Source organism: Lithohypha guttulata (assembly GCF_036872675.1).
Source record: "Lithohypha guttulata strain CCFEE 5908 chromosome Unknown scaffold_11, whole genome shotgun sequence".
In the NCBI taxonomy this organism is placed as follows: domain Eukaryota; kingdom Fungi; phylum Ascomycota; class Eurotiomycetes; order Chaetothyriales; family Trichomeriaceae; genus Lithohypha; species Lithohypha guttulata.
The window spans coordinates 38,816-65,039 of record NW_027042760.1 but is presented as its reverse complement, the minus strand read 5'-3'; the positions used below and the strand labels follow the sequence as shown (position 1 = coordinate 65,039).

General features: G+C 48.0%; 9 protein-coding genes across 9 annotated transcripts; 5 read left to right on the top strand and 4 right to left on the bottom strand.

Moving 5' to 3' along the window:
* Positions 1 to 154: 154 nt before the first annotated feature.
* LTR64_008625 (uncharacterized protein) lies at positions 155 to 1,319 on the bottom strand (the record flags this gene model as incomplete). Its single annotated transcript, XM_064902936.1, has 4 exons — positions 155 to 542; positions 628 to 878; positions 927 to 1,168; positions 1,244 to 1,319. The coding sequence occupies 4 exons, from the start codon at positions 1,317 to 1,319 to the stop codon at positions 155 to 157; spliced, it is 957 nt and encodes a 318-aa protein (XP_064750588.1).
* A 7,228-nt stretch (positions 1,320 to 8,547) lies between these two features.
* Positions 8,548 to 9,922, bottom strand: LTR64_008624 (uncharacterized protein; the record flags this gene model as incomplete). Its single annotated transcript, XM_064902935.1, has 3 exons — positions 8,548 to 8,944; positions 9,003 to 9,181; positions 9,230 to 9,922. 3 exons carry the CDS (start codon positions 9,920 to 9,922, stop codon positions 8,548 to 8,550), a joined length of 1,269 nt encoding a protein of 422 aa, XP_064750587.1.
* Positions 9,923 to 11,170: 1,248 nt separating this feature from the next.
* Positions 11,171 to 12,711, top strand: LTR64_008623 (uncharacterized protein; the record flags this gene model as incomplete). Its single annotated transcript, XM_064902934.1, has 2 exons — positions 11,171 to 11,440; positions 11,494 to 12,711. The coding sequence occupies 2 exons, from the start codon at positions 11,171 to 11,173 to the stop codon at positions 12,709 to 12,711; spliced, it is 1,488 nt and encodes a 495-aa protein (XP_064750586.1).
* A 796-nt stretch (positions 12,712 to 13,507) lies between these two features.
* Positions 13,508 to 15,114, top strand: LTR64_008622 (uncharacterized protein; the record flags this gene model as incomplete). Its single annotated transcript, XM_064902933.1, has 2 exons — positions 13,508 to 13,817; positions 13,880 to 15,114. The coding sequence occupies 2 exons, from the start codon at positions 13,508 to 13,510 to the stop codon at positions 15,112 to 15,114; spliced, it is 1,545 nt and encodes a 514-aa protein (XP_064750585.1).
* Positions 15,115 to 16,472: 1,358 nt separating this feature from the next.
* LTR64_008621 (uncharacterized protein) lies at positions 16,473 to 16,963 on the top strand (the record flags this gene model as incomplete). Its single annotated transcript, XM_064902932.1, has 2 exons — positions 16,473 to 16,649; positions 16,718 to 16,963. The coding sequence occupies 2 exons, from the start codon at positions 16,473 to 16,475 to the stop codon at positions 16,961 to 16,963; spliced, it is 423 nt and encodes a 140-aa protein (XP_064750584.1).
* A 1,439-nt stretch (positions 16,964 to 18,402) lies between these two features.
* TPI1 (triosephosphate isomerase) lies at positions 18,403 to 19,259 on the top strand (the record flags this gene model as incomplete). Its single annotated transcript, XM_064902931.1, has 3 exons — positions 18,403 to 18,440; positions 18,494 to 18,568; positions 18,623 to 19,259. The coding sequence occupies 3 exons, from the start codon at positions 18,403 to 18,405 to the stop codon at positions 19,257 to 19,259; spliced, it is 750 nt and encodes a 249-aa protein (XP_064750583.1).
* An 828-nt stretch (positions 19,260 to 20,087) lies between these two features.
* Positions 20,088 to 22,219, bottom strand: LTR64_008619 (uncharacterized protein; the record flags this gene model as incomplete). The annotated part of the gene is made up of 6 exons (XM_064902930.1): positions 20,088 to 20,671; positions 20,718 to 21,058; positions 21,108 to 21,403; positions 21,454 to 21,523; positions 21,576 to 21,990; positions 22,159 to 22,219. The coding sequence occupies 6 exons, from the start codon at positions 22,217 to 22,219 to the stop codon at positions 20,088 to 20,090; spliced, it is 1,767 nt and encodes a 588-aa protein (XP_064750582.1).
* A 1,399-nt stretch (positions 22,220 to 23,618) lies between these two features.
* Positions 23,619 to 23,868, top strand: LTR64_008618 (uncharacterized protein; the record flags this gene model as incomplete). Its single annotated transcript, XM_064902929.1, has 2 exons — positions 23,619 to 23,654; positions 23,710 to 23,868. The coding sequence occupies 2 exons, from the start codon at positions 23,619 to 23,621 to the stop codon at positions 23,866 to 23,868; spliced, it is 195 nt and encodes a 64-aa protein (XP_064750581.1).
* Positions 23,869 to 24,626: 758 nt separating this feature from the next.
* On the bottom strand, positions 24,627 to 25,790 carry LTR64_008617 (uncharacterized protein; the record flags this gene model as incomplete). The annotated part of the gene is made up of 1 exon (XM_064902928.1): positions 24,627 to 25,790. One exon carries the CDS (start codon positions 25,788 to 25,790, stop codon positions 24,627 to 24,629), a length of 1,164 nt encoding a protein of 387 aa, XP_064750580.1.
* Between the last annotated feature and the right edge of the window lie 434 nt (positions 25,791 to 26,224).

The following is a 26,224-nucleotide window of genomic DNA, read 5'->3' as shown; positions in this document are numbered from 1 at the left end:
AGCAATGCTGTTATTATATAAACCATCTTATCTCAGATCCCTGGCCCAGAATCCAAACACTCTCGCTTGTTAATTCACTGGTACACAACGTCGGCAGAATAGCTCTTTACAGCAGGTTGAAACCATGCATACTTGCTGTTGTCCGTGCATTACCTCAATGATCGAACGCAAATCCGTGGTCCCTCAGCTGACGATCCGCCAAGTCCCACAACATGTCTGCAGTCTTTGGGTCACTGGTTAATTTCTCTGCTCGATGGTTCAGCTTTCCGACAGGACCATAAAATTTACCGCCATGATCCGTGACCAAAGGACTAGTGGCGACAAACAGAGAATTACGTGCACCCTCTTCGACAGTGGATGTAGGCGTCAGTCTCATGGTCACGCGTGTTATCGTGCCTAGGAAGCTTGTATCATGAGCTTGAAGGCCTGTTTTGATCACGCCTGGATGGAGAGAGTATGCTGCGATACCGTACTTGTCGTATCTGGTGTTGATCGCCTTTGCTGCGATGATACTCGCTTTCTTGCAATGACTGTACCGCCTCCTAAGTCGTATCAGTACAAAATCTTTAGGACAACAACAGATCCATCCGCTGCCTTTGGTTGAGATTATACAGATGGTTGACTTACCACGGAGCTAGACTTCCGGTCACACCTGACAAATTGGTATCGTCATGTTGTATGGTGTCAGGTCCCATGAAGAGAGCAGCATCGCTAGACACGTTCACGATCCGAACTCCAGCCCGTGCACTCCCTCTCTGCTGTGCAGTCCGTCGCATTATCGGCAAAAGACTGAGTGTGAAGGCATGATGAGCAAGGAAGCAGGTCTGCCATTGAACCTCATGTCCATCTTTCGTATGCTCATACGGACAAGCCATGATCTGTGAAGGACATTAGCACTATATTCTCTATCTTCGGCGATGTCATACTCCGGCGTTGTTGATCAGGATGTCCAGTCGCGTCTCCCTTCTCTCAAACTCTGCTGCTGCTGCTTTCACACTGTTGAGATCTTGCAAGTCCAGCTTGAGAAAGTGAACATCCACTGAGGGTTGTATTCGTCGCATTTTTGCGATCGCCTCCATTACCCTAGCTTCGGAGCGACTTGCGATATAGACGCGGGCATCATGGCGCGCAAGTTGGAGGGCTGTTTCGTAGCCAATACCAGCATTGCCTGTTCAATTTAATTTCCTGTCAGCAAAGGTTCTTATCTAGTAGAGTACGGCCAGTCCAGGCATATGAGACTTACCACCAGTTACGATCACCACATAGCCACGAAGAGGAGGAATATTTGCAGCGGTGAATCGTTCGGCCTCACAGGTCATCGTTGATATGAATATGGAGACGCTGTTTATCGAATGAACTTTGCTTCCACAGCGAGAAGCTCTTCGAGGCGATAGCGACAGGCTGAATGCAGTATAAATGCTGTCAAACACTGCATTCTACCTCAACAGAGGTAATCACTTTGCTCCCACGAATGACCACATTATCTCCTCGGAGGCGCTTGCTGTGCAACCCGATGCTAAGAGCGTCTTGGACTCACGACCTTCGTGCGTATCAGGCCGCGTATCTCCCAGCTGGAACTGTGCATTTGCGAATGCGAGGATCGCTAGACTCAGTGAGGCTATCCTACGTCGGCTGGTTGATGTGGCCCGCCAATCAAGAATGCTCCATGGAGATGTCCTTGATGTCCTCGGAGTCGGAGTTAAGGACTGTGACTCCACATCTACGACAGCTCGTGGATGAACACCTGAGCTCTGGAATAACGATACGTTTTGATGCTAAATCAACCAGAATTTCAATTGCGGAGACAACCAGGGTCCATCGAAAATGAGTTCTCATTTTCTGGAGATTGAAGCACACTGAAATCTTCATGCCGGGGACATCCCATGAGCCAAGTACTGTGATCCACTCCGTACTACGGCTCTGGGACGAGGTGCGTCGAACAAAGAACCACTGAAAGATGTGAAGAAAAACTTCAAGGACCACTGTCTCGAATACTGTCTACGTATGTATGAAGTTGGATATGGTAAATAACGTGGTGAAGACCACAATATATCGCGTCCCGCTGACCCCTTTGTTGCGAAAGTCATGCAACACTCTTCTGGCTATCAACCCTGACCGCCAGAAGCTGACCAAAGGGAGCCGCTCACCATCGTCGCTGCATTCTCAGCCAAGCCTACATAGACAGGAGCCAACTCAACCGGCTGAATGACTCTTCCATATGGGGTTGCTTCAACTATGTCTCGCATTGCCTCAGTAGTCATCCCTTGAGTTGACAAAAAATTTGTTAGAACCAGTGCAGGGGCAACTGCATTGACCCGGATCCCACGCGGAGCGAGTTGTGCAGCCAAGGCTCTGGACAGTGTGACAATGAACCCCTTCGTGGAAGCATAATCCACGAGAGCAGGGCCAGGACTTTGAAAGATGCCAGATGCTGTAAAAATGATACTAGATCCGGCAGGAAGAATACTTGCGGCCGCTTTTGACAGATAAAATGGGGCATAGATGTTTGTCTCGAGCGTCTGATTGAAGCTTTCCATCGAGTGCGTTCGTATATCGAAGGAGATGTTTGAGTAAGCGGCGTTATTGACTAGTATATCAAGACCTCCGAGTTCTTCAGCAGCTCTACTAACCAAATCGTAGCAGAAAGTCTCGTTTCGCAGATCTCCTGGAAGAGTAATGAGGCGTGACGGCGTGGATGATGAAATCACTGAAGCGACCTCCTGAGCATCCGGTTCTTCCACGTCAAGGTAGTTGATCGCCACGTTTGCACCTTCACGTGCAAATGCGATAGCCACCGCACGGCCAATACCCGAATCACCGCCTGTAATTAAAGCCCGCCTACCGGCTAAACGGCCAGTGCCAATATAGCTTTTTTCTCCGTGATCCGGACGTAGCTCGAAGTTGCTTAGCAAGCCCGGGAATGATTGAAGAGGTATAGTATAGTTGGCAGTGTATCTGTTCACTGGATCGATTGGTCCTTCAACAGTGGTTTTATTGCTTTGTGTAGCCACTTTTCATCCGTTAGCGATCCCGTAAGGTCAACAGAGATGTACCACCAACCTGGCGGGCATAGTCCAAGCAGTAGACACATGCCCATGGCAAGGAATGATGGAAGTCGAGGCATTGTGCCACACGACACGTCGGTCGATGTTGATCATAAATGTATGAATGACAGCTGAGTCGCTGCGGCAGAGAATGATTACTTTATACCGGCCAAGGGAGTTCGAGGGGCGACTTGTTGAGCAGTACTAATAACATAAGCCTCGGAGTGGTCTGTATGCCCGTCACCAGTGATCATCTTTCAGGTGATGTTTCTTCGCGTGTCAGACCATATCGCCGCACTCCACAAAGAGCGCCTGACTCCATGTCCTTGGCTGTGCTATTCGACCACGAGCGGGCGTGATCTTGGCTTGAGGACGGTCTCCGATCTCTCGAATGATGTATGGAGCACGACTTAGGCCTACTGCAGCGCGGTCAGTCGGGTGAACCATCTTTGCTCACAAGATCGTCTTGCACACTTTGAAATAGCAGATTATACGGGTATAAAGACATCCGCGGAGTTGAGTTTCCAATTTCTCAATGGGTCCTGCATCGTATCGTGCATACTTTGAGATGAGTTTCCCTGTACAAGGTCGAGGTATATTCAGGTAGTGTCCCTTGCTTGCCAAAATGCAACCAACAAGCCGTGGACTAAACACCTGATCTCGTTTCATTATAGGTAGGCGCTATGATGCCATGTCATTCAGTCCAAGTATCCAAAATCGGAGCGGATTCAATAAAATGTAAAAGAGGTTTTCCTGGGCAAGTGAGAAGCCAACAAGGCTAAATCATGCCAATTTTGGAAGGCTTATTTCATAATATCGCTGCCCGTCTCGTCCTCCATGGCAAGAATACCACCATCCTCAGCTGAAGAATATGTGTTTGACATTATCAGCGCTAAAAGCATGGAGAACTTAAACAGGGTCTAACACCCGAGAGTACGCAGCCAATAATTGTCTTCCACACGCCTTTGCTGCGACGGGAAGACCACAAGATCACAATTCGATGTGCTCACTGCCCGCACCAGCTAATATCCACTTAGTGAAGGAATCAAGCACGACAGGTGTGTAGTCAAATAGCTGTTGTGCATGACACTCTTTGGTGTGCTGCGGATCATAATGTGCTCGGCCAGGAATGCCCAATCCTTCCACAGCGTATTTTCGAGCCATAGATCCTGCATTGGATGGGGTTTCACATGCATTGAAAAGCCATTCTGTATAGCCAGTACCGGACTGGTCCCCAGATCCAATCACGCAAGAATCGCGCTCAGCCCCCATCTCTAGCCAATTAACTATAGGGGGGTGTGGTACCATCTTTGCGGCCTTCGTAAGGAATAACTCCATCAACCAGCCCGTATGATTCGAGGATCGGTCGCAGAAATGGACATGGAGCTGGATTGATGACTGGCTACTGGTAAGAGCACCGCGTCGGATTGGGGCATCCAGTGTACAAAGCTGCACTAGCCATCGTGAAGGCGTTGAACGTGCTACCATCGGGCGAGCATGCCAGCTTACCAACAAAGCCACCTCTGTTTGACTTACCAGAGGCGTATGTACGCAAGCTGTCGATACAGTAGTTGTTGTTCAAATGCTCCAGAAGATCAGAAGTGAATTGCAGGTCATTCACACCTGCGTCGTGGTAAGGTGCGCCTTGCCATGACCCCCCATAACCATTCGGGTACACGATCAAGTACTCGTCAGTATAGCTATCATAGCGTGAATTGTTGTGCTTTCATCATCGTTTCCACAGCGGCCGTGGTAGTCAACGATCAACGGCCACTGCTTGCTCTTGTCCGCGCCACAGGTCGATGGAACGTAAACGGCATAGTTTCTGGTGACAGCACCTGACGTGAGCTGGTTCTGAGTAAGGTTGTTGTTGTAGCCAGGCGATTGCTCCGGATAGTCGTCACAACCAAACCTGATTCCTGCTCTTACTCCGCCAGCATCAATGCTCAGCAACACAGCTGCTGTGTGGCGCAGAGACACCATTTTCTAACTGCCTTCTCTAAGCTGTAGCCAACTTGACTGGCTGGGAAGCGGAAGCACAGTCTTTGTGCTCGAGGTCGGAACGATTGGATCAGGGCTGCAGAGCTGGATAGAGGACGTCGTTTTGGCTGCAGATTGCGATTGATGCTGCATTCAGTCGGTAAACCACCCGGCAGCACATGCGCAAACAACAAAGCGAGGTTTGGCAATAACAGGAGCATGCGAGCGTTGAAGCACGGCTTAATTCAAACAATGTAGACAGCTGAATGGCTGGCTTCGTGTTGTTCAGCTGCAAAACTCAAATGTTCAGCTCGACGCAGCTAGCCAATTCGAGCAACCCTGTCTCAGCGGGACCACTCCTCGTGCATCAGAACAATCTGAAAGACAGGTCATGCTCTGAGCTATGGTACATGTGATGTCTGCAGAAACGAATCAGCAGGTAATACTGGCCAGGGGCGCGAATGTTTTATTTTTGAGCTCCAGGCTGTCTTTTAGCTGCGCACAGGTTCTTAGGCATCAGCTTTTTCGTCAGATTTGTGCGCGGTTGCACATTTATTGGCTGGGTCTTTCCTTTTCTTTTCCATTTGTGTGTGAGCAGCTGCAAATTTTTCAGGAACGAAGAGATGGCCTATAGTATCATGGAATTGTGACCTTCCCTTTGAGGTCACCGGGATTTCCCCACCAATCGTGTCTGCAACCAGAACACCGTATAAGGTTCAATAGCTTGCCCGTTGCAAATCTATAGGAGCAGTGCTGTGAGCTCTGTAAGACTAAGATGTCAAATGTGACGAAATCGTGGCTGTAGATTTCATAACGCCTACTCCATGCATTATGTCGTTCGCTATTGTATACTGGAATGTCGATGTTCGATCCAGCGTCGCAATCAGCCCTGCAAGCATAATCAGAGTGTCTCCCCTTGCTACATCAGCAAGCCTTTCGAGGAGACGGTTGACATATATATCGCTACTCGATCTGCCACAATTAAAGCGACCTGCACAAGGCGCGAAACAACCAAAGCTACGCCCCCTAATAGCTTGTTTTACTCTGCAGTTGATCGAGGACAAACAAGCAGAAGCGAGCAAAAATTAGCTTGCTTATGATTAGCGATAGACGTTTTTATCCTCTCTTCACCATCTTCTCGAGGAACGACGATCGCTCAAGCAGGGCTTACACTAAGAGTAACTTCCATCCTTTCTCAATCATGATGTCCATCCAGAAGACTTCAGGATCGTCGTGGTCGCTCAGTTCCCATGTCGCCAGGACAAGTTTTTCCACCATTCCGAGGGATCTGTATGGTAAGATTTCGCGAATCGCTCGTAAGCGCGTAAGTACTGTCGCACGAGCTTTGGCAACACACTGTGGCTCCGAAGCTTCACAGCTTGAGCTGTCGAGACCTGGCCAGAGAACTTCCTGTGGTGAGCATCCGCTAATTGTAATAAATTGATCCGAAGAATCTGTTATCGTGGAGGCCGATAGAGTTGTTCTTGCTAGCAAGGAACCTATGCTGGATCCACTACTTGCGTCCTCTTCATTGCAAGTTTGAACTGTAGTCGAGGCCGCCGTTGATCTCAATTCTCCAGCAATAATAATCAACAAAATCTGCTCGATGCTCCGCGTTCCAGAGTGCTGTGCATTTCGACTAAGAATTCCAAGGGCGTGGATCGCTAGGGCTGTCAACCAAAAGTCGTTTCTCTTTGCTGAGTTTTTGCTGTTGGCAGTATCCTTGTCAAGTTTCAGCCTTACATCCAAGAGGTCAGGGAACGCTCTGTACAATAGTATAAGGGACGAGAGACAATAGACCTCTGCCATGTTGATGAGATCCTGTATAGGGGTATTTGGGTCAGCTATATCAACAAAGCTGTCAGCTCTTAGAATGCCCATCGACAGGGCTTCTTCTTCTATCTTTCTGGCTTCCTGCAAAGCATCATAATCCTTTTGCAGTCTAGTCAACCTGGTGAAAGACTTCTTCTGAGATCTAAGTCTTTGTTCATACAAGAGGCAGCCCACCTTTCCGAGGAGTCTTTGCGACTCCGGGGATACACCGGTGAGTGGATGAGGAACTAACTTGCATTCTTGCGGGGATCTGTTACGTAGAGCGGCTTCGGACTCACTAATTGGGGGCTCGAGCAGACACTGTTCCGTTGTGTCCGTTATAAAAGCGAGTCCCATCCACCAGTAGATCAGCGACTGGAGAAAAAACTCCTGTTTGTCGCTTTGATGGGAATTAGAATTTGCCTTTCCGAAGGTGTGACGGTACAAGCGCACAGCCGCGTTATAATGGAATATGCCTAGGCTGTTTGACCCATCCCAATTAGCAGTAAGGCCAAACAAAATGACAACCATCAGGACGTCCTCAACCTTCTCATTCACGGACATATCTAGCTGTGCCACCTCTTTTTGTAAACGTTGCAGCATCTCAGTTTGTGCGTCTTGTACTAAAATAGCACTGCTGGTACTGGGTGTACCAGAGTCGAGAAAGGCTGCCGTGATATAGCGACAGAGCGAGAAAAACAAAACAGATTTCTTCACTCGTGATGTACTTACTGTACGAAACTGATCGTAATCGGAGTTGAAAGCGGTCCAGACCTTGCAAATCTTTTGCGTAAAGAAGTCAACCTGAACTTGTGGGTTTTTAAGTACAGTTTCCATCGGCGGCCACAGAGGCTGTCTAAAGATCCGGGAAGGGCGATCGGGGGCTATTGGTTGAAACCAACCAGACGATTCTGGCGAAGTGGGTTCATGTGTGCTTGGGAGCAGAAACTGGCCTTCTGCTTCATCTATAAAAGCTCTGGGCACCTCAGATACTTGGTCGATCTGAGGGGAGGCGGATAGAAAATGGCTGTCGTGTGCTGAAGCATTCAGAGCCTCTTCGTCTACTGCACGACGAGCTTCAAAATCGCACGAAGGTATAACGAGAGAGCCGTCAGAAGCAGTATCCTTTACCACATCTCGTCTTGCTAGCCTTTCCTCGTTGCAGGCATTTTTCTTCCTAAATGATGGGTGTGGATGTCTCTCGTGTTTGGTGGACCATTTCCAGCAAAGTACATACCCAGGACACTCGAGATTCTTCGAGGTACACTGTTTGCACGACGGCCTGGCTTCATTGCATTTAACCTACCACCTACATCAGCATCTTGAAGATGTTTTCGATTGCTTAGATTTACCCTTCGTTGCTTACATGTTCTGCATCCGGATCGCGATTTGGCGGTCTTTCCTATTGGAGGCATAGTCGTCCAACAGGAGATAAAGTCGTTAACAGTTGAGTCTTGCAGTAAATCTCAGAAAGAGTTATTGAATAGCGTACTATGCTATTGCGGTATTTCTGTTTTCCAATTTCGTGCATATCAACCAGTGTCGCGCATATTAAATACTGGTTGTCAACAGCAGTGTTATCGAGAAAGCAGACGACGCACGAGCGCAGCTGCGATAACGATTCTATGCGGGGCTAGACTTAGCCGAGCTAACCCCTCGCATGCTCCCAATCTTAAGTGCTGAGAACATTTAAAGAGATGCATACGTTAATTTACCAGACGATTTCGGTCGTGCAAACACTCCTGCAGAACGACTCCTCCTCTTCAATATTTGTACTGTTGGGGTTGCGTTTCGCCGGAGTAATCTCTCGTCCTAATGAGTTTTCCTTCTCCCGATGCTTGAGTAACGCATCCTTGACCAACGATTTAAAGAATATTACACCCTTCTCATTGTGCGGGTGCAGCGGTCCTGACACATAGGCTCCAGCATTGAGATTCTTTTGAGCGTTGTTGCAAAGATACTTGTCTTCGCCTTCAACCTCTTTGAAAAACCGATCTAGCTCTTGGAAATCTTCATCACTGCTGTGGATGTTGCGATATACCTCGTACTCCATCGAAACCCGATGCTCTGAGACAGGGACGACTCTCATGAGGTAAAAATAATGTTCTCTGGACATCGTCAGCTTCCACTCCCAGATCTTGATTCACTTTTCGCAGAAGTACTTACGTCATTGTCACAGCGGAGTTGGGAAAGTGGAAGGTAGGTACTACGTTGTCGCTAACATCATCCACATTGCCTTTGCTCTGAGCGTAGTGCTCGATGAAACCTCTGTTTGTCTTCACATCGTAGCTGTCCAAGTTGATGGTCTTCGCTACACCAGGGTGAGCTACTCCGCAATGATAGCACTAGGATACCATTCAGTAAGAGGTTGGGGCACTTTCCGAGTCTCTTACCTCGTTGTAATTGTCGATCAACGTTTTCCAGTTGTAGTCGCCATCCATTTGCCAACTGTGATCGTAACGATAATTCTTCATGTCAAATGACCGCAGCCTTTGCTGTTGGTCCACCTCGTGGAATGACTCGTCCCAGCTAACTTCGGGTACCTCTGCAGAGTCCAGGTTGATCCAGACCTGCCCCCTTGCGTCAATTTTGAGATGAACTCGATAGAGGCCATGTTGCGCCTTGTCAAACCCCTCAACGCTGTCGAACTTAGGTGCTTTGGCAAGATTACCACTCAAGCCGTACGACCAGCCTTCATGTGTTACTTTGCATTGCACCGAGATGAGGGGACTGTGCTTACCATGATATTTACAGGCGAGAATACTGGCAGTTCCCTCGTCTTGGAGGACAACCGGAAAAGCTCGATGGCGGCAGATGTTCAAAAATGCATTCAGTTGCCCTTGCCGGTCGCGGACGATGAAAAATGGGAAGCCTGCCACCGTGAACTTGGCGTACGCTCCTGGTCTTTGGAAGCGTAATTCATGAGTGATAAGCATCCATCGCCTGGCGAAGATGGCTCGACGTTCGAGTTCATAGATCCCTCGTGTGGAATACCAGGATGCTGGTAGCGTGCAATTAGTATTGGCGCCAGCGCTGATGGGCTTTGCCCCCGCTGCCTCGTGTCCGTTGGTCTTGATTGCGCCCATCGTGCTGCTTATAGTCCTTTAAACCGTGATAATCAGAGAACGTAGCTTCAAGGCATATGACTACTCCTTTTCTACGAAAGACAGCTGTTCCACCTTTATAGAAGTTACATTCATCGAGAATTATATGCATAATGCTGTAATCGGTGGATTAGAACATGACGATCGAGTTATACAAGGCAAAAGTGGGCTGTCCAAGCACCTTTTTTCCCGCATTAGCAATGGAGTCCATTTCATCTCGGCACCTCCTTGCGTCGAATTCAAATGCCAAAGAACACGATTGGCATGACGCTTGGACAACATAGATTGCATTATTTACTCCCAGCACATCTACATTATCGCTGATAGATTTGGTGTCGGAAGCAATTCCACGTAGATATTGATTCTAACCATATCGGGACAACAGTTGCGATTGGTCACCAGCCGAGCGCTAAGCTCCAATAGATTCCTGGCCGCATGATAGCTGAGGTACAGTACGTATTTAATTGGACGTTCGATACCCGGTCGAGTATGGGTGCCTGCAGTCAGAGCGGGCGGAAGTATCAGCTTTGATAGATAGAGGATCCTTCCATCAGACTATTATGAATGGCCTTACTCCTTTGTCCGCGTGTTATTCACTGAAACAACTACTGGAGTTGGATCGACCAGGTGTCCCGCCACTAATCAAGCTACTCAAGTATTGCTTGACTTTCAGTTACCAATCTAGGTGCAATATCATCGAACACAATACCGCGACAAATCCAAGAGTATGGATATATCTGATAATAGCAAGTGTATACGAAGCTGTAATTATTTGGTTAGTACTTTCGTTGAGTTTGACCATTCGGTTCGATTATATATCTACAGCTCCTACAATAGAGGTGGAAGCATAGCTAGCCCTGCGAAGCTACTGGCCTTCACCAATACAATTTACCCGTATGACACCATCTTATCTCTTCGCGTAATAACGCCTACCTTAATTGTTATGCGATACCTTGCGCTTGTGTAAAGTCCACAGGTGTGGAGCACTTATCAGTCGTCGCTGTCCACGCGGATACTGCCTGAACAGGGAGATTTGTGTATTTTGTACAGCGCTGTGTTCCGCTTCTGAGAATTTTACGTGGTAGCGCGTTGATAGTCATGCGACTCATCTTCTTGAAATACAGAAGCCTCTATCTACAATCTGCAGCATCAGTGTCCAATTATTCTTCCACCTCACTAACATACGTATACTATATTCTGTGTCCTGATCGTCGTTACTAGGACCTCGCTATGACTAAATCATGCGAAGGGTTCCTCTGGACAAATACTGGTCTCTCCCAAGGCCTTGACACTGAAGCAGCCATTTCGAGTTCGAAGGATATCAAATCCCACTATGATGTTATTGTTATTGGAGCTGGCTTTGCAGGACTCACATCCGCTCGAGAACTTTCACGTCACCACAATCTAAAGGTCTTGATTGTTGAGGGTCGAGACCGTATTGGCGGCCGCACATGGACGTCAAAGGCCCTTGGCGAAGAGTTTGAGATGGGTGGAACATGGGTAAGTCTACAAGTTCTCCTGGCGATGATTGATCATTCTAATGAGGTATTAAGTTGCACTGGAATCAACCACACGTCTATCATGAGCTGTACCGGCACAACCTCCATAAAAACCTGAAGACGACTGCGGGCACCTTTGCTGCGGAAAAGATATACTACCAACAAGCCAGAGCCCAAGTGAAACAGGTCGACGGCCTAGATCTTGATACACGCGTACAGAACGTCGCCGAGAAATTTTTCGAAATTGATGGTCACAACAGCAAGACGTTGATGCCATATCCGCACGATCCATTTCGAGAGCCGGCCCCCTGGAAAGACTATGACCATCTTACTGTACGCCAACGCCTTGATCAAATCGATCTCCCAGCTCTTGATAAAGAATATTTTGAAACTACGGTCAATGCATTTGGGAGCGCGCCTGGCAAGGATATCGGCTTCGTTGAAGTTCTACGATGGTATGTTCTAGGTGGCCATACCATGGTCAGAGTCTTCGAGGCAGCAGGCACCTACAAACTGGGTAAGGGAGGTATGACCACATTTGCTCGTGCAATACTGCAAGATGCAAAGTGCGACATCCTTCTGAACAACGTCGTCTCCGAGGTCCTCTCGAACCAACGCACGGGAGCGAGTACCGTGAAATTCCACAATGGGCAGCACACTGTGAGCGCCAAGGCAATCGTTTCAACCGTTCCTCTCAATTGTTTGAGCGATGTCAAGTTTACTCCTGAGCTTAGCGCCCTGAAACGTGAGGCTATCGCTCAAGGTCATATCAACAAGGGTGCCAAAATCCACTTCAAACTTGCTAGTACCGAGCCAGGGTGGTATGCCATGAGCAATGGATATGGTGATTCGCCTTACTGCTTCTCTTGGTCCGACCACAACGGCACCCAAGTGTCTGGCCCATCTGGAACCTATTGCATCGGATTTGGCTACAACGGGCACCTTGAAAATCCGCGAGACAATCTTACAATTATTGACCAATTCAAGCGGAATCAGCGACCAGACGCTGACGTCGAAGCGTATGTTACGCACGATTGGATGAATGACCCTTTGGCAAAAGGCGTCTGGTCTTGTTGGGGCAGCAACTCTATGACCAAGTACCAGCAGGAACTTCAGAAGTCACACAATCATGTCTTTTTTGCCAGCTCTGACTGGGCCGATGGTTGGAGAGGCTTCGTGGATGGTGCAATTGAGAGCGGGCTGAAGGCTGCGAATGATGTAGCAGCGCAGCTCCTCCCGCGTGTTATGGATTGTAATAGACAGAAGCTGTAATATGGGTCGGTGACATTAGACTGCAACATACAGCAGCTATAACAAACTGTTCATGCATCTGGTAGCTCTAAACTTCCGACGGGTCATGATCACACGATACATCTCGCTAAAATCGTATGTTAAAACGAATATCTTTCCTTTCAAATCGATTGATCCAGCGGCTAGGGACTGATCGAGGAATCGAGACCGTAGTGTGGAGTGCTTTCGGGATAGGTCCCGTAGTTAAACCTCAAGGTGGAGCTGTCTTACCCCAGCTTCTGCACTTCCTCACCTGTCACGGTAAGCGCACATTCTCGATGATAACAAGCTTGATTGCGCATCAGATATTGCGGGACGCGACCACCTTGGTTATCATGGTCATCACTAATTGCAGCGGAATGATTGGACTATGCAGAGCACTTCGCGTGTTGTGAATCTAGAAGATTATCGTTCTCTCGATGAGCCAGTGACTAGGACCATCTCTTATCAGCCAGTCTTGTACGCACCGCCTGATAATCTAATATCTTCCCATAAACGAAGGCGTATATCACTGAGCATGTACAAGATCTTAGGACAGGAGTCTATACATATATAAAGGGTTAAGTTCCACGAGGACTCGAGGCCATCTCCCACGGTTCAATCTCCAGCTTTATCTTTTCACCATTGTTCTTTTCCTCTCTCCAGGAGACGACGAGATAAGCCCTTGTGCAAGTATGTACACCGTTGCCCGACTTCATGACCATCAGCGCAAACCTGTCATCAATCCTTGCTCATTGTCTTTAGTCCGCAGTAAATGAATCATCTTGAACGAACTCACATGCTCGAGGAGCCCAAAATGGATTTGTACAAATCGAATACGACAACCTCCAAAGCTGTCACAGAGCACAATGGCGACGCTCTGGAAGGCCGCCAGCGCCAGATGGAAGTGTCCTTCAACCTGTGGAGTACTCTCGGCCTAGTCTATAGCATCACCGCCACTCCCGTCTCTATCGGAAGTTATCTGACTTTCAGTCTGGTCTTGGGGGGTGCTCCTTTCTTCATCTATGGTTACATATTTGCGGTCTGCTTCAATATCATCTTGTGCGTCGCGCTGGCGGAGGTCGCATCGATTTACCCGCACCCTAGTGGTGAGTACCAACTGCCAGGGCAGTTTAGCGACGAGCACAGTGGACTGACAAGCTCTATATAGGCCACATTTATTGGGTCGGCAGGCTGGCCCCGAAATCCTGGGCTGCACTCCTCAGTTATAGCACCGGCATCTTGACCTCAGCGGCGTGGTTCTTCTGGAATGCCGGAACTTACCTACTTACTAGCCAGATCCTGCTCGCTATGGTCATGGTGCTCTATCCCAATAGGTACACTACGTACCCAGCATGGCACGTCGTGCTGCTCGCATTCGCGGAAGGGCTGTTGGCCATCCTCTTGAATATTCCCTTTTTCAAGACCTTGCCCTCTATGTTCAAGTGCATGGTTGTGTTGACCAATACCGGAATCCTCTTCCTCGCCGTCAGCTTGCTGGTTCGAGCTGAACCTAAGCAGACTGCGCACTCTGTGTTTGTTGAAGTTGTCAACCAGTCCGGCTGGCCGTCGGTCGGCGTTGTGTTTTTCCTCGGACTTCTGCCTGGCACAACAGCGATTAACGGCTTCGACTCAGCCTCACATTTAGTAGAGGAGATGTCAGACCCAGCACGTCAGGTTCCGCAGGTCATGATTGGTAATGCATTACTCTCTGGTTCTTTGGGTCTGCCGATGGCAATCATCTTCTGCTTCTGTATCACGCACTCGGAGAATCTCCTGGCACCTGTAGGTGGAGTAACGATTGTCCAACTCTTCCATGACGCTTTGAGAAGCAAAGCGCTCTTTACTATAGCCAGCCTGCTGTACGTCCTTGTCACTCTAGCTGGCGGCGTCGCCGTCACGACCACCGTCGGTCGCGTGTGGTGGTCCTTCTCCACGCATCGTGGCCTGCCATTTCATTCCTGGCTCGCCAAGATCCACAAAACCAAATACTGGGCTGTCCCCACCAACGCTATTTGTGCCTCGGCCTTCTTCTCCTGCCTGGTCCTGCTAGTCCAACTGGGCCCTAGTTTCGTGCTGGCGGGTATATTTAGCACGGCCAACATCTGCTTCTACTTGAGCTACGCGATCACATTGGCATGCTTCTTACAGAAGAAATGGACACAGGGGTTACCGCCCCACTATCTTGACCTCAAAGGCGTCTTGGGCGACGTTCTCGGTGTTGTCAGCATCATCTGGTGCCTGTTTGCCAGCGTGTGGCTCATGGTCCCGTACTACCTGCCTGTCACACCTCAATTGATGAATTGGTCGGTAGCGATCCTGGGCGTTGTTATTGTCTTGTCCAGCGTGGATTGGTTTGTGCGAGCGAGAAAAAGCTATATCATTCCATCGCTACTAATACTCTGAGATAAGCCACTAGTATGAGAAGAATGCCGAACAATTATATACCCAGGAGATATAGTCTCCAGTTGCTTTCATATCTAAATGGTGATTTCAGGATCTCACTGCAAATTCTATCAGGTACTGAAAGGAACTGTGGTAACACCACCTGTGGTTGCGGATATTGGAGTTGCATCTCAGATAAGGGCGATATTGGTAAAATGTTCTAATCTCTGATCAGGTTCTCCTCCACGCACGCTGAATGCGATTAATTGCCGATGCTGAGTACTGCGATTACCTGTCTGCATATTCATTGAATCCTCGGTTGCAGCGACGGTATAGGAAGTCTAGACTGAGGCCACTGTGCATCCGTGATGGAACCCTCGTGTGCAATGCTGCGAAATGAAGGTGAGTGATTAGGCCATCGAGGTGAACTTACGCGTGCTGAAAGTAAAGTCTCATCGAATCTGAGTTAAGAGACGTGGCGCATCATACCGGCTAGGAGCTGTACAGCAAACGTAACTGAAGGTTGGAAGAACGCCGGCGAATGTAAGAATATAACACTATGGGAAGCAAAGTCATTTGGCAAAGTCGAGCCTGGGCATTTGGCTTCCAGATGCACAGCAGTAGCCGTGAACGCACCAAGCAAGACACAAGTTAGTTTCAAGTGCTAAGAACAATTTTCACCAATTACCGCTTCCAGATATCGAATGCCTGACATACGGTACTGAATCAACGGAGACGCATCGTCCAGATAATCTTAAGATCGAATTTGACGATGTAGTTGTGCAAGAAAGCAGATACGAAGCCATGGCCGGTGGGTGCACCTCACAACCTCTTCTTTTAGCTTGAAGGCCCAACGAACGTAATTCAAGAGCTCGCCCTTCGGAGAAAGCGAGCGTTCTTTTGGGGAAGATCTATATCACAAGGCGATACGTCCTCGCAAGGTCTATCGGTGACCCTGCCTCCTCCTTGCTTTGCTGCATGATCAAGTCCTATGGCACGCGTTCTTCAGGCATTGTGCAGGCAGACCAGCAATTACAGTCATCTGAGGACCTGAAAACTCGTCAATACACGAAGTATACGGCAGACTATCTAGTGACGTGCGACAGGAACAGAAGCCCCACCCGTCGTACAGACAATAGACTGCCATGGTCCCGGAATCGTGGGAAACAGCACCTCCATCAACTTCAAAGGCGATATAACACAGTTATTTGGGAGCAGGGCTATCCATGGAGTCATTTATGTTGTCAATGACAAGGTGGTTGGAGGCTTCCGCCTCGAAGATAATGGCAAAGCCGGTTTTGTGATATTCAACAAAGCACTGGCCCGCACGAACTTTGAACCTGACTCGGTTACGGAGTGAAGCAGAAGATATCTTCTATATGGACGCGGGCCTCGAAGAAGAGATTGCCTTGGAGGTTGAGTCTGTTTTGTACATGTCCGCAGCAGCTTTGAACGCGGAGGGATACTCACATGAGGACAGCCGCGTATTTCTTGCTGGAGACGCAGCATATGTTATGCCACCAACAGGAGGGATAGGCGGCAATACTGGAATCCAGGTAAATTGCAGACTTGCCGACTGCCTGCTCGATTCTGAATGTATTAGGATGTATGGAACTTAGCTTAGAAGCTCGCCTACGTCTTGAAAGGCCAAGCTGGGCCGTCCTTTATGGAGACGCACAACCAGGAGAGACAACCTGTTGTCGATCGCAGTGTGCAGCAGGCTTATTCACGACTAGTCAATAAAACCTTCAAAGACAAGTCAGTCCCTCACGAGCAGGAACTTCCAGATGATACCTGCGAACTAGGCTACCGCTACATTAGCGGCGCACTCATTCAGCCGGATGTCGAAGGCATATTTGAACAGTTTTGAAGATCCCCATCATGCTCTGGTTTTACCAGGCTCAAGAATGCCTCACGTTCAATTGTTTGCCTCTCCCAAGCGCAACGTCAGCTTGTCAACGCTGGACCTGATGAAGCCAAGAACAAGATCTGATGTCGATTTGCCTCGAATTTGGTACCATGAGATATAGTAGTGGTTCTAGACAGGTCATTGGAAGAGCCGAGGGCGGGAGAAAAGAACGGTGAATGGGTACTTCAAATGGGTTGTTCTTGTCCATCCAAGGCCGTGAGAAGTCTTGCTCGCTAATCGAATAGTGTCTGATCACTTATCCTTTGCCTGAGCTTCCGCACCACTGGCAAATACTGCCCGACCAACTAGAGTAAGCCATGGCCCGATAGCATTGGAAATAACCAGTTCGGGTATATCGAACGGTTGTGGTTTAGGGTCATCAAAGCTCATCCAAGCACCTCACTTCATCCGCAGAAAGCTCATTTGTGTCAAGCATCGCGTTCCTGAAAGTCTGTTCGCTAACTCATTCTCGACTTTGGAGACGACGTTCGTACCGGAATATTTCGTTATCCACTACCTCGTTTTGTCGAAGATATTCGCCAATGCAAGTATGTCAACGTAGAAATGGTAAAGTAGTCCCTTCTTGAAGTCGGTGCTTGACGAGATTCTAAGACCAACAGTTCAATGTCTCATCATATCAGTAGTATGCATTTCAAGTTGTGGCATCGACGGTCACCTCATAACGAGTGACTTTCATATGGCTAGTGTTTCTGTCCCCCCTCCCCCCGGCGGCGCAGTCTTCTGCAGCCGTTACAAAGATTTTTGGTGTACTGACTCGAGGGGAAAATTACTATCATACTGTTGAAAGAGAGGTGCTAGATTTTCTGCTTTTTGGAAGCCAACTTGGAAACACCCGTCTTATGACAAAATTGGGCCATGCAGAATAGCTGAATTAGCTCCTATCATAGAGTTTTTGTCTCCAAGCTGATTCACGAATGCAGAGGCCGCACCAGATGCAAGATCCGACCGTGACCTGGGGCACCGGGAAGGTTTTCGACATGTAGTGCTATTGAGGCACACTAAGTGTTTCGGCCATAATCACACGAAACTAACGCAGTCGTGGCACGTCAAGCAAACGCGAAGGAAGAAACAAATGTTGAGGGATAGGAAGGAAGAGTACTGGCATACTGTTCCGGAATATGCTCTGAGCCAGATGTCCCCGAAAACTTCCGAACTGCCTCACTTATCGATAAGCTCCTTTCCCCTGCCCCGCTCTCAGACTGATCAATGTAAACAAAACCAAGTCTTTGACGCAGAGGGCTAGATCACAGCAACACCTATAGATCTAAGTCGATACATCGCCTAGGTTTTGCTGCCTTTAAAAGCATCTCAACAGTCTTTCTCAAGCTTTTCCGCACCGCTTCACAGACTATAGCATCCTCGCTCGAACAATCGCCAACATGGGCCGCAAATTCTTCGTCGGAGGCAACTTCAAGATGTTTGTCTGGCTAGCATGAGCGAGTACAACAGCTGCTAACCTTTACATTCAAGGAACGGAACTATCAATTCCATCAAGGAAATCGTTCATAATCTATCCTCGGCCAAACTGGACTCCAATACTGAAGTGTAGGTGTCCACTATATTTCAACCGTACTCAGACGGGTAACTGATTTCTTATAGTGTGATTGCTCCACCAGCTCTCTACCTCCTCCTTACCCGCGAACATCTCGCTGCCGGTATCGAAGTTGCTGCTCAAAATGTTTTCGACAAGCCCAACGGAGCATTCACCGGAGAAATCTCCGTTTCTCAGCTGAAAGATAGCAATATTACTTGGACAATCCTTGGGCACAGCGAGCGCCGCACGATTCTGCAAGAATCAGACGACTTCGTCGCAACGAAAACCAAGTCCGCCCTCGATGGTGGCATTGGTGTAATCCTCTGCTGCGGTGAAAGCCTTGAGCAACGCGAAGCAAACGACACAATCAATGTGGTCACAAAGCAGCTAGAAGCTGTGAACAAGGTCATCGGAAAGGATGGCTGGAAGAACGTGGTGATTGCATACGAGCCTATCTGGGCCATTGGAACGGGCAAGGTAGCGACGACAGAACAGGCGCAGGAAGTTCACGCTGCCCTTCGAAAGTGGCTGAAAGATGGAGTTGGTGAAGAGGCAGCCGAAAATACACGAATTATCTATGGTGGCAGCGTGAGTGAGAAGAATTGCAAAGAACTGAGCAAGCAGTCCGATATTGATGGTTTCCTGGTTGGAGGAGCCAGCTTGAAGCCTGCTTTCGTGGATATCATCAATTGCCAAGCATAGATGAGGTCAAGCTCGTGGTTAGGTGTGAAGTTACCGATGATCGTGGACGAGCTATAGCTAAACAAAGACATTGACTGTTCATATTAGACTGATCGAGTCTGCTTGCTCTGTTACTGTTTACCAACTGAGACCTCAGCTTCCAGAGAAAAGACGAAAAAGAGCCTGGTAACCATGTCACATATCAGTAAGCAGTCCCTGATCTTACTCAGAAGTGAAATATTGTCATTGGCCCTTTTCTTTTTGGCCCCAACTGCTTTGTCGATCTGACGCCAAGGTTGATGATGGCAAATAAGAGATTAGATGCTGCAATAATCATCAGGGATGAAGTCCGAAAGTCATCAAAGAGAATATTTGTTACGCAAAAATTTCAAGTCTTATCAGTCCGTAGAGGGTTAACAAGCATTAAGCTTAAAGCAGCATCAGCGAAGTTTGTGCCATTCATGCGGTTGTACAAGACAGTTTACTCCCTAATCCTCTTCGCGTCTTTCGCCTAAACTTCTTGCTCTACAGTATCCGTCACGTTGAGGAGAAGGTCTACGTCTCACAAAGAATATAGAACCTTGCATTTGAGTCCACCACGTGTCGAAAATTTTCGAATCGAAGATAGTTGTGTTCATTGACAGGAGAACGCCTGAGCGCATAGCAGCATGGTTGTTGTGAATACTAAACATTTCCGTAAAGTTCCGTAGAGATTTCTACTCAAAGTCTTTGTTCTGGTTGCAGTTTGTTTAGTTTGATCGAAGGGTATCGTAAATTAAAGGTCGTAATCTATATTCTATATCTAAGCAAGAAATTCAACTTCACTCATCCTCTATCAATAGACCCAGATCACAGATACCACGATCCAACGAAACATACAATAGAATAGACAAAAATTGAAACAGACAGATGATCGCTTGGTCTACCAAGAGGTGTAAACTCTGTACCCTTGCGAGCCTTGTCCGTAGGATAGTACACGCTGGTACCCTTGTCGAGAGTCAAGTGCTCCTCTCTCGGTTCGTCTTTGGGCGGGCACAGCATATAACCCACCGGCGTCCACATAGACCATAGAACAACCAACCAAATCAAGGGTGGCCATCCAATAGTGGTAAGTATATAGAATAGCCATCGTATCTCTGGTTTCTCGTTCGTGAAGTCTGTGGTCTGCCAGACTGATCGAATCTCGTCGCGCAGATCAGTGGCACGCATGACATCCAGTACGAAGCCAAAGAGGAAGGCGAAGATGATCAGGACATGGAACCAAAGCATGCCTTCGAGGATGTATGCCTTGATTCTAGGGAATAGCGGCCCACCGTGGTCTTTGCCTCTTTCTTTTAGGGTCGCTATGCCTGGACCTGAGGTTTTCCAGAATCGACTTGCGCTGGCGTGAGACCGTTTGGTCAAGAGTGCCGGGACGATAGAGGTGGCAAAGACTATCTCCGTGTTAGAGCAAGACATACAACCGATAGGAATACGTACATGGTATTTGCCAGAAATCAGATTCTGATGTCTTGAAAGCTGTGCGGTAGTCGGCAATAAGTAACAAGCTGCACTTGTGTATGAAGTCGGCGAAAACACTTAGGCAAGCGAAGCGCAAGAGCCAGATAAGTTGGACTTTTTGTTGGTATATGATAGCAGGTGCACCGGAAAGAAGCAAGGCTGCCAGACCAGGAAATGCGACGATATTTACAACGTTTGTCCAGGCGTTGAGGTCAATCGCCAGTCCAACGAAACGTTGCAGTGGCTGCAATTTCGCGTTCAAGGGGCCAAAGCATCGAAACTTCATTTTCAGGCCAAGTTGAATATTGCCTAAGCTCCACCTGTTGTTGTTGTGTCAGAAGAAATCTGTAAGGAAAGCACTAGGCCTACCTCGTCCTTTGCTTCAAATGTCCAAGGAGCGTGTCAGGCTGTATGCCGTGTTGAATCACTTCATGAAGCGATAGCACTTCCCAACCAGCTCCTTGTAACATCGCCGAGCACGTTGTGTCCTCACTTACAACATCCTCTGGGAATCCCCCAACAGAATCAAGGGCTTCTCGACGCACGACCCATCCCGTACCAGTACATATACCAAACCCAAGGCAGGTCTGTAAAGTGTCATCGATATGAAATATGGTGTCCAAATCTTCGCGTAGCGGATCGTTCCTGGGAATGTTGTAGAAGTTCTGCATGTGTTATACAAAAATGTTTGTCTTTCGCAATTTCTTTTTCTTACCTGCGGAAAACAAGTCATACCGACCTTCTTGTTCTGGAGAAAATGTGGTATAGCTGTTCGTAGCCAGTGTCTACAAACACAAATCAGGTAAATCCAAGATCAGAAGCGCATCCATAACGTACTTGTCAACGATCATGTCTGCATCGATACCCGCCACTAACTCCGCAGGTGGGCCTGGTAGCATAGTGTCGCTGAAAACTAGGCCACAATTGATGTTGCCAGCCTTGAAATTCGGTATTGGAGGCTTGGGTCGTGCTGTATAATATGTGAACGGATATTCTTCTTTGACGATCTGCATCGCATTCTCCAGTTCTTTTGAGCGACCATCGTCAAGCAGGAATATCCTCAAACACTCTGTTGGGTAGTCCAATGAGCAAGCAGCTCGGACAGTATTGATCACCACATCTACAGGCTCGTTGCAGCAGGGAATATAGACGTCGACTGACGGTACCTTAGACCCCGTCACATACAGCTTCAGCCTAGACTTTGGTTTTTGAAAGACAAGACACCTCACTCCCAATGTAAGCACATTCGGGCCTAGAAGGACCATAGTGTTAGTGTCAGAGGATTTGTATGTTAGGCGTGACCACGAACGGGTCTAGGTATCATACCGACAATCAGCAATTCAATGCTATAAAATATCCACGCCCAGGCGAACTTTGCATGCCATTGTGAGGTTGCGAGCACCAAAAAGTATACTCGTACCACCAAGTACGTTAATAAGCATAGCACGGATGCGAACGCAGTCAAAGGAATAAGTGGCCATAGTCGGAGACTGGCAGGTTGCTTTGTTGTTGACACTCTTATGCTAGTCAAAGAGCATTCCGAATCCTGTTGACCGGCGAGATACTTTGGGTGTGGCAATATCGTAGTGGTGCTAGTAGCTAGAGAGTATGTAGAACCTTGTTGATCAGTGAGGTCTCCCAAATACATTTTCCGACGAGCTTGACCAGCGTTGATAATAGATTCGAGCTATTGTTGCCAGCAACGATGTTCATATGCGACGATGTTTCTCTAAGCAACTAAATTGTTGAGACATGATATTTTTAGTTCTTGCGGCGAAAGTGATGTATCAAATACTTTCAATGTTCAGACATGGGTGATTACTGTAACCTGATGACATTCAGTTTCAGCGAGACCTAATGATTTCGACTGCTACCCGGTACTTCAACCACCAGTTCAACCTTTTTGCGAGATGGATCTGCGCGCGTAACTTCTTTTCTGGACGATGTGCGAGAAGGCATGTACTTTTTGATTGTATGCTGGAGATCACAGAACAGATGTAGACGCGCCAGCTGCAGGCGTGGTCTGAGTTTGTCAAGTCCAACCGACACATCTTCATGTTTGTAAGAGACTATCAGTCAAGCGGGAATTTGACGCTTCGATATGTAACAACGAACCACTTCAGCAATCGGCATCAACATCTCAAGTGAAGAAACGATCTGCAAATATTGTCATGCAGGTCGAATTCGAAAATCGACCCAATTTCCACTTGCCGCTCGCTGCGGATAATGGTTCATGCATCTCGAAACTACTTTAGGGGCTGGTCCTGACGCTAAGCTTTTTTGGAGGCTCATGCACAAGCATAAAATAATCCTGGACGCCACCAGCTTTGCTGCCGGCAAAGAATCCGTTCCTTGGATACGTAGATCTAGCGTGACTCCTCCGAGATCCGGGTCGAAACATAGTGGAACCTGTTCGCATTCACAAACGCGAGATCACTGACAAGCTGCATACGGTCCACTCAGAGCCAGAAACAAGTGACTGGGACTCACTCCATCTGATTTCGTTGTTCCTATGCTCCAATATGACTGATCTGCCGGCAATCATCTGAGGTGTGCCATATCTTCGAATTAGTTCATGGGCTGTTGTGGAGCACCGTGGTCGATCAGATCCCCTATAGCTTCCTCACCTTCAACACTGAAAAGGAGGTATGTTGCAAGAGAAGTTCCAGGCAAGTTGCTCGTCGTGATCTCTCAATTCCTCCAGTTATATAAGCTCAACACCACCCATCGCGAGACGTGTATCGAGATTATAAACTGTCCGACGTTGTATCAGATCGAGTACACATTACTTAGTACATACGGTACCTTCTCAACGGATTCTTGCGGTTCACACAGCTTTTCATCAGTATGAGAGTCATAGCCCTATTCAGCCTTTGCCTGATGGCCCTCGGAATCAGCGCCGCTCCGACTAGCAATGTAAGTCCTTTGTCTAGGACGTATTGAACAGCTACTGGATACTAACACAGGTCAGATCGCTGCTCTGTCTCGCAGACAAGGTTCCAGTACGGACAGCACTGTCGCGGGTGCCAACACAATTGTTGGAACGACATTTGCTGGTGCACAGAACGTTGGTTCCAACTCACTTAGTGAGACTGGCGACCTTGCTTCTGCACCATTGACTACTGGATGATTTGCCGCTCGAGTTGGACGATGAAGTGGGTTTGATGCACGACTGTCGGAGGGGCAAGCTTTTCATAACTCATGGATTGGTTGTCGAGTTGAGACAAAGAGGCTAGCAGGATTGTGCTTGGTGTCGATTTGGATGAGCTACAACACTAAGATATCAAGTTACAACCATAATCGCAATCGATACATACCATTCCGTATCTGTACCATGATTTAGGTCATGTCAGCAGCAGAAATTCTAAATACACACATTTGGTTCGGCAAGGCAATGGAATGTAGAGGATTTGAGCACAGATAGTTAAGGCCCGATTAATTGCAAACTGATTGGAGCATTCACCATGGATCTGTCTTCACCCTGTTTTAATCAATTCCTCTTCGTTGTGCTTGACGTAGCTTTGCGTGCAGTGATGCACAAGCCCAGTTTATGATGAGATCTCCCAGGTTGACCTTTGTGGTAACGTCTTGTACAATTCTGTTCTAGCCTGTTGACCAGGTTGTTGTAGAAAGAGCCTTAACTTAGAAGTGTAGTTCTCGATGGCGTGTCATTCAGAGTGATGTATTGAAAACCTATCCTGGATTGCGCCGGAGGGCCCTGACTGAGAACACCTTAATTGATTGGGCAGTTAGTATGATTCTAGGAAACAGCTGGAGTATACAATAGGATCTTTTTGCAGGCCATAAGAGACATGATTGGACATGCTAGCAGGTTTGTTTCGGAATCCCTGAGTTGGTAAATTTAAGCCAGCATCAACTCGTTGTCATTCACCACAGCCTCAGCTCCTGCATGAGTTTCTGCACTTCCGTCTTCGCATATCTCTCACGTTCTTGTTTCGATAGATGATTGCCAGCGTCCCTGATCTCAGCAGCTCGATTCATAAGTGTGACCATCTGATCGACCTGGAATTCTTCGTCACTTTCTGCTTCTTCGCCAATCTTCAAGTTGCTTTGCTTTTCCAAGGCGAAGTGCAGGCCCATAATTTCGCGCTGGAACTCGTCGGATTGTGTTGAAATACCATCTTTACAAGATGGATCAATCCGTGGCTTATAGCTGGGCTGAGAGAAATCATCAAAGTTGTTGGTCGAAGCGTGTTCGTAGTCAAACTCAGGATGCGCCGATACAGCCCAGTTTGTTTGCTCCAAGACCTCATGTACTCGAGACATACCTGTCTTCTCGCCAAAGTCATTGAGAGATGCTGTAGGTTCGGTGACTGGGTCTGTGCTGGAAGGAGCTGTGTTAGGTGGCTTCGTTAGTGGTCGCCATGGGATTACTTCCCATCCGAAGATATCGTTTTCTATCAAGCACGTGTCCTCCAAGCTTTGAGCGAACGGCTCCGGATCAGATTGGTACTGGTGAACTTGTCGCCCTTTTTCTGACGTGGTGGTCATGTCTTGGACTACAATGACTGTGGCAAGGTTGCGGCCTGACTCGTCTTCAATTGTGTCACGCAGCGAATTGACGCAGGTCAGATACCGTTCGTACATCCTGAGCTCTCCCTCCTCCGTCTTATGTGCGGAGAATGAGCCTTGACTATAGGGTAATATCACGATGACACCACCTATGACATCCCGCACTTCCCGTGCTTCATCTGATAGCATATTGTTGCTCCATTCGGCTAGATCTGGACCAATATCTCTAGCAGACCCTACTTGAGGCAATTCGTCGCACCATAAAGTCAGTCGTGATGAATAATACTTGTTGCGAATCGTAAGCGGTTCGTGAGTGGTATATCCTGCAAAGGAGGTTAGGTCTTGAGAAGGTGCAACACCTGTCAGTTCTTCCAGAAAGATTGAAAAGAGCGCCGTTGTATCATACGGAGCAGTTGGATGGGTCACTCCCGATTCATCATCAGTTGATCTCACTGTGGACAAGGGCGCGACGATCAGGAGTCGCAGGTCCGACGTCTTGATCGTGCTCGAGTCCGCCATTACGTTCGCAGCAGTCTGCAAGCACTCAGACAATGATATGCCAGCTATTGGTGAGAACAAATCAGTGCCGTCAATTTCGAAAATCAACGTTGCAGGCTTGATGACGATTTTAAGCCTTACTGTTGATGGAGAGAAGTCATGAAAAACTTCGGATGCAGGACAAGTCGGAGAGGATGAGTTCGGCACAAATTTATTCCACAATTTTCAGGCAGGCTTCTTCGGTATTACCACATTATGCACGAGCATTCGACATCGTACTCTTCGAAAAGGGAACTGCCACTACTCGCAACCTCGAGTGCCGGACAATTTCCTTTCTACAGCGCCTCACTCTGTATCTGCCACTTTGATTGGAGACATCCCTCATCGAAACATCCTTGACTTAGTGCTATGACTCGTGTTCCCGTTGTAGCCTATGCACCGTTGGTCAAACGTTG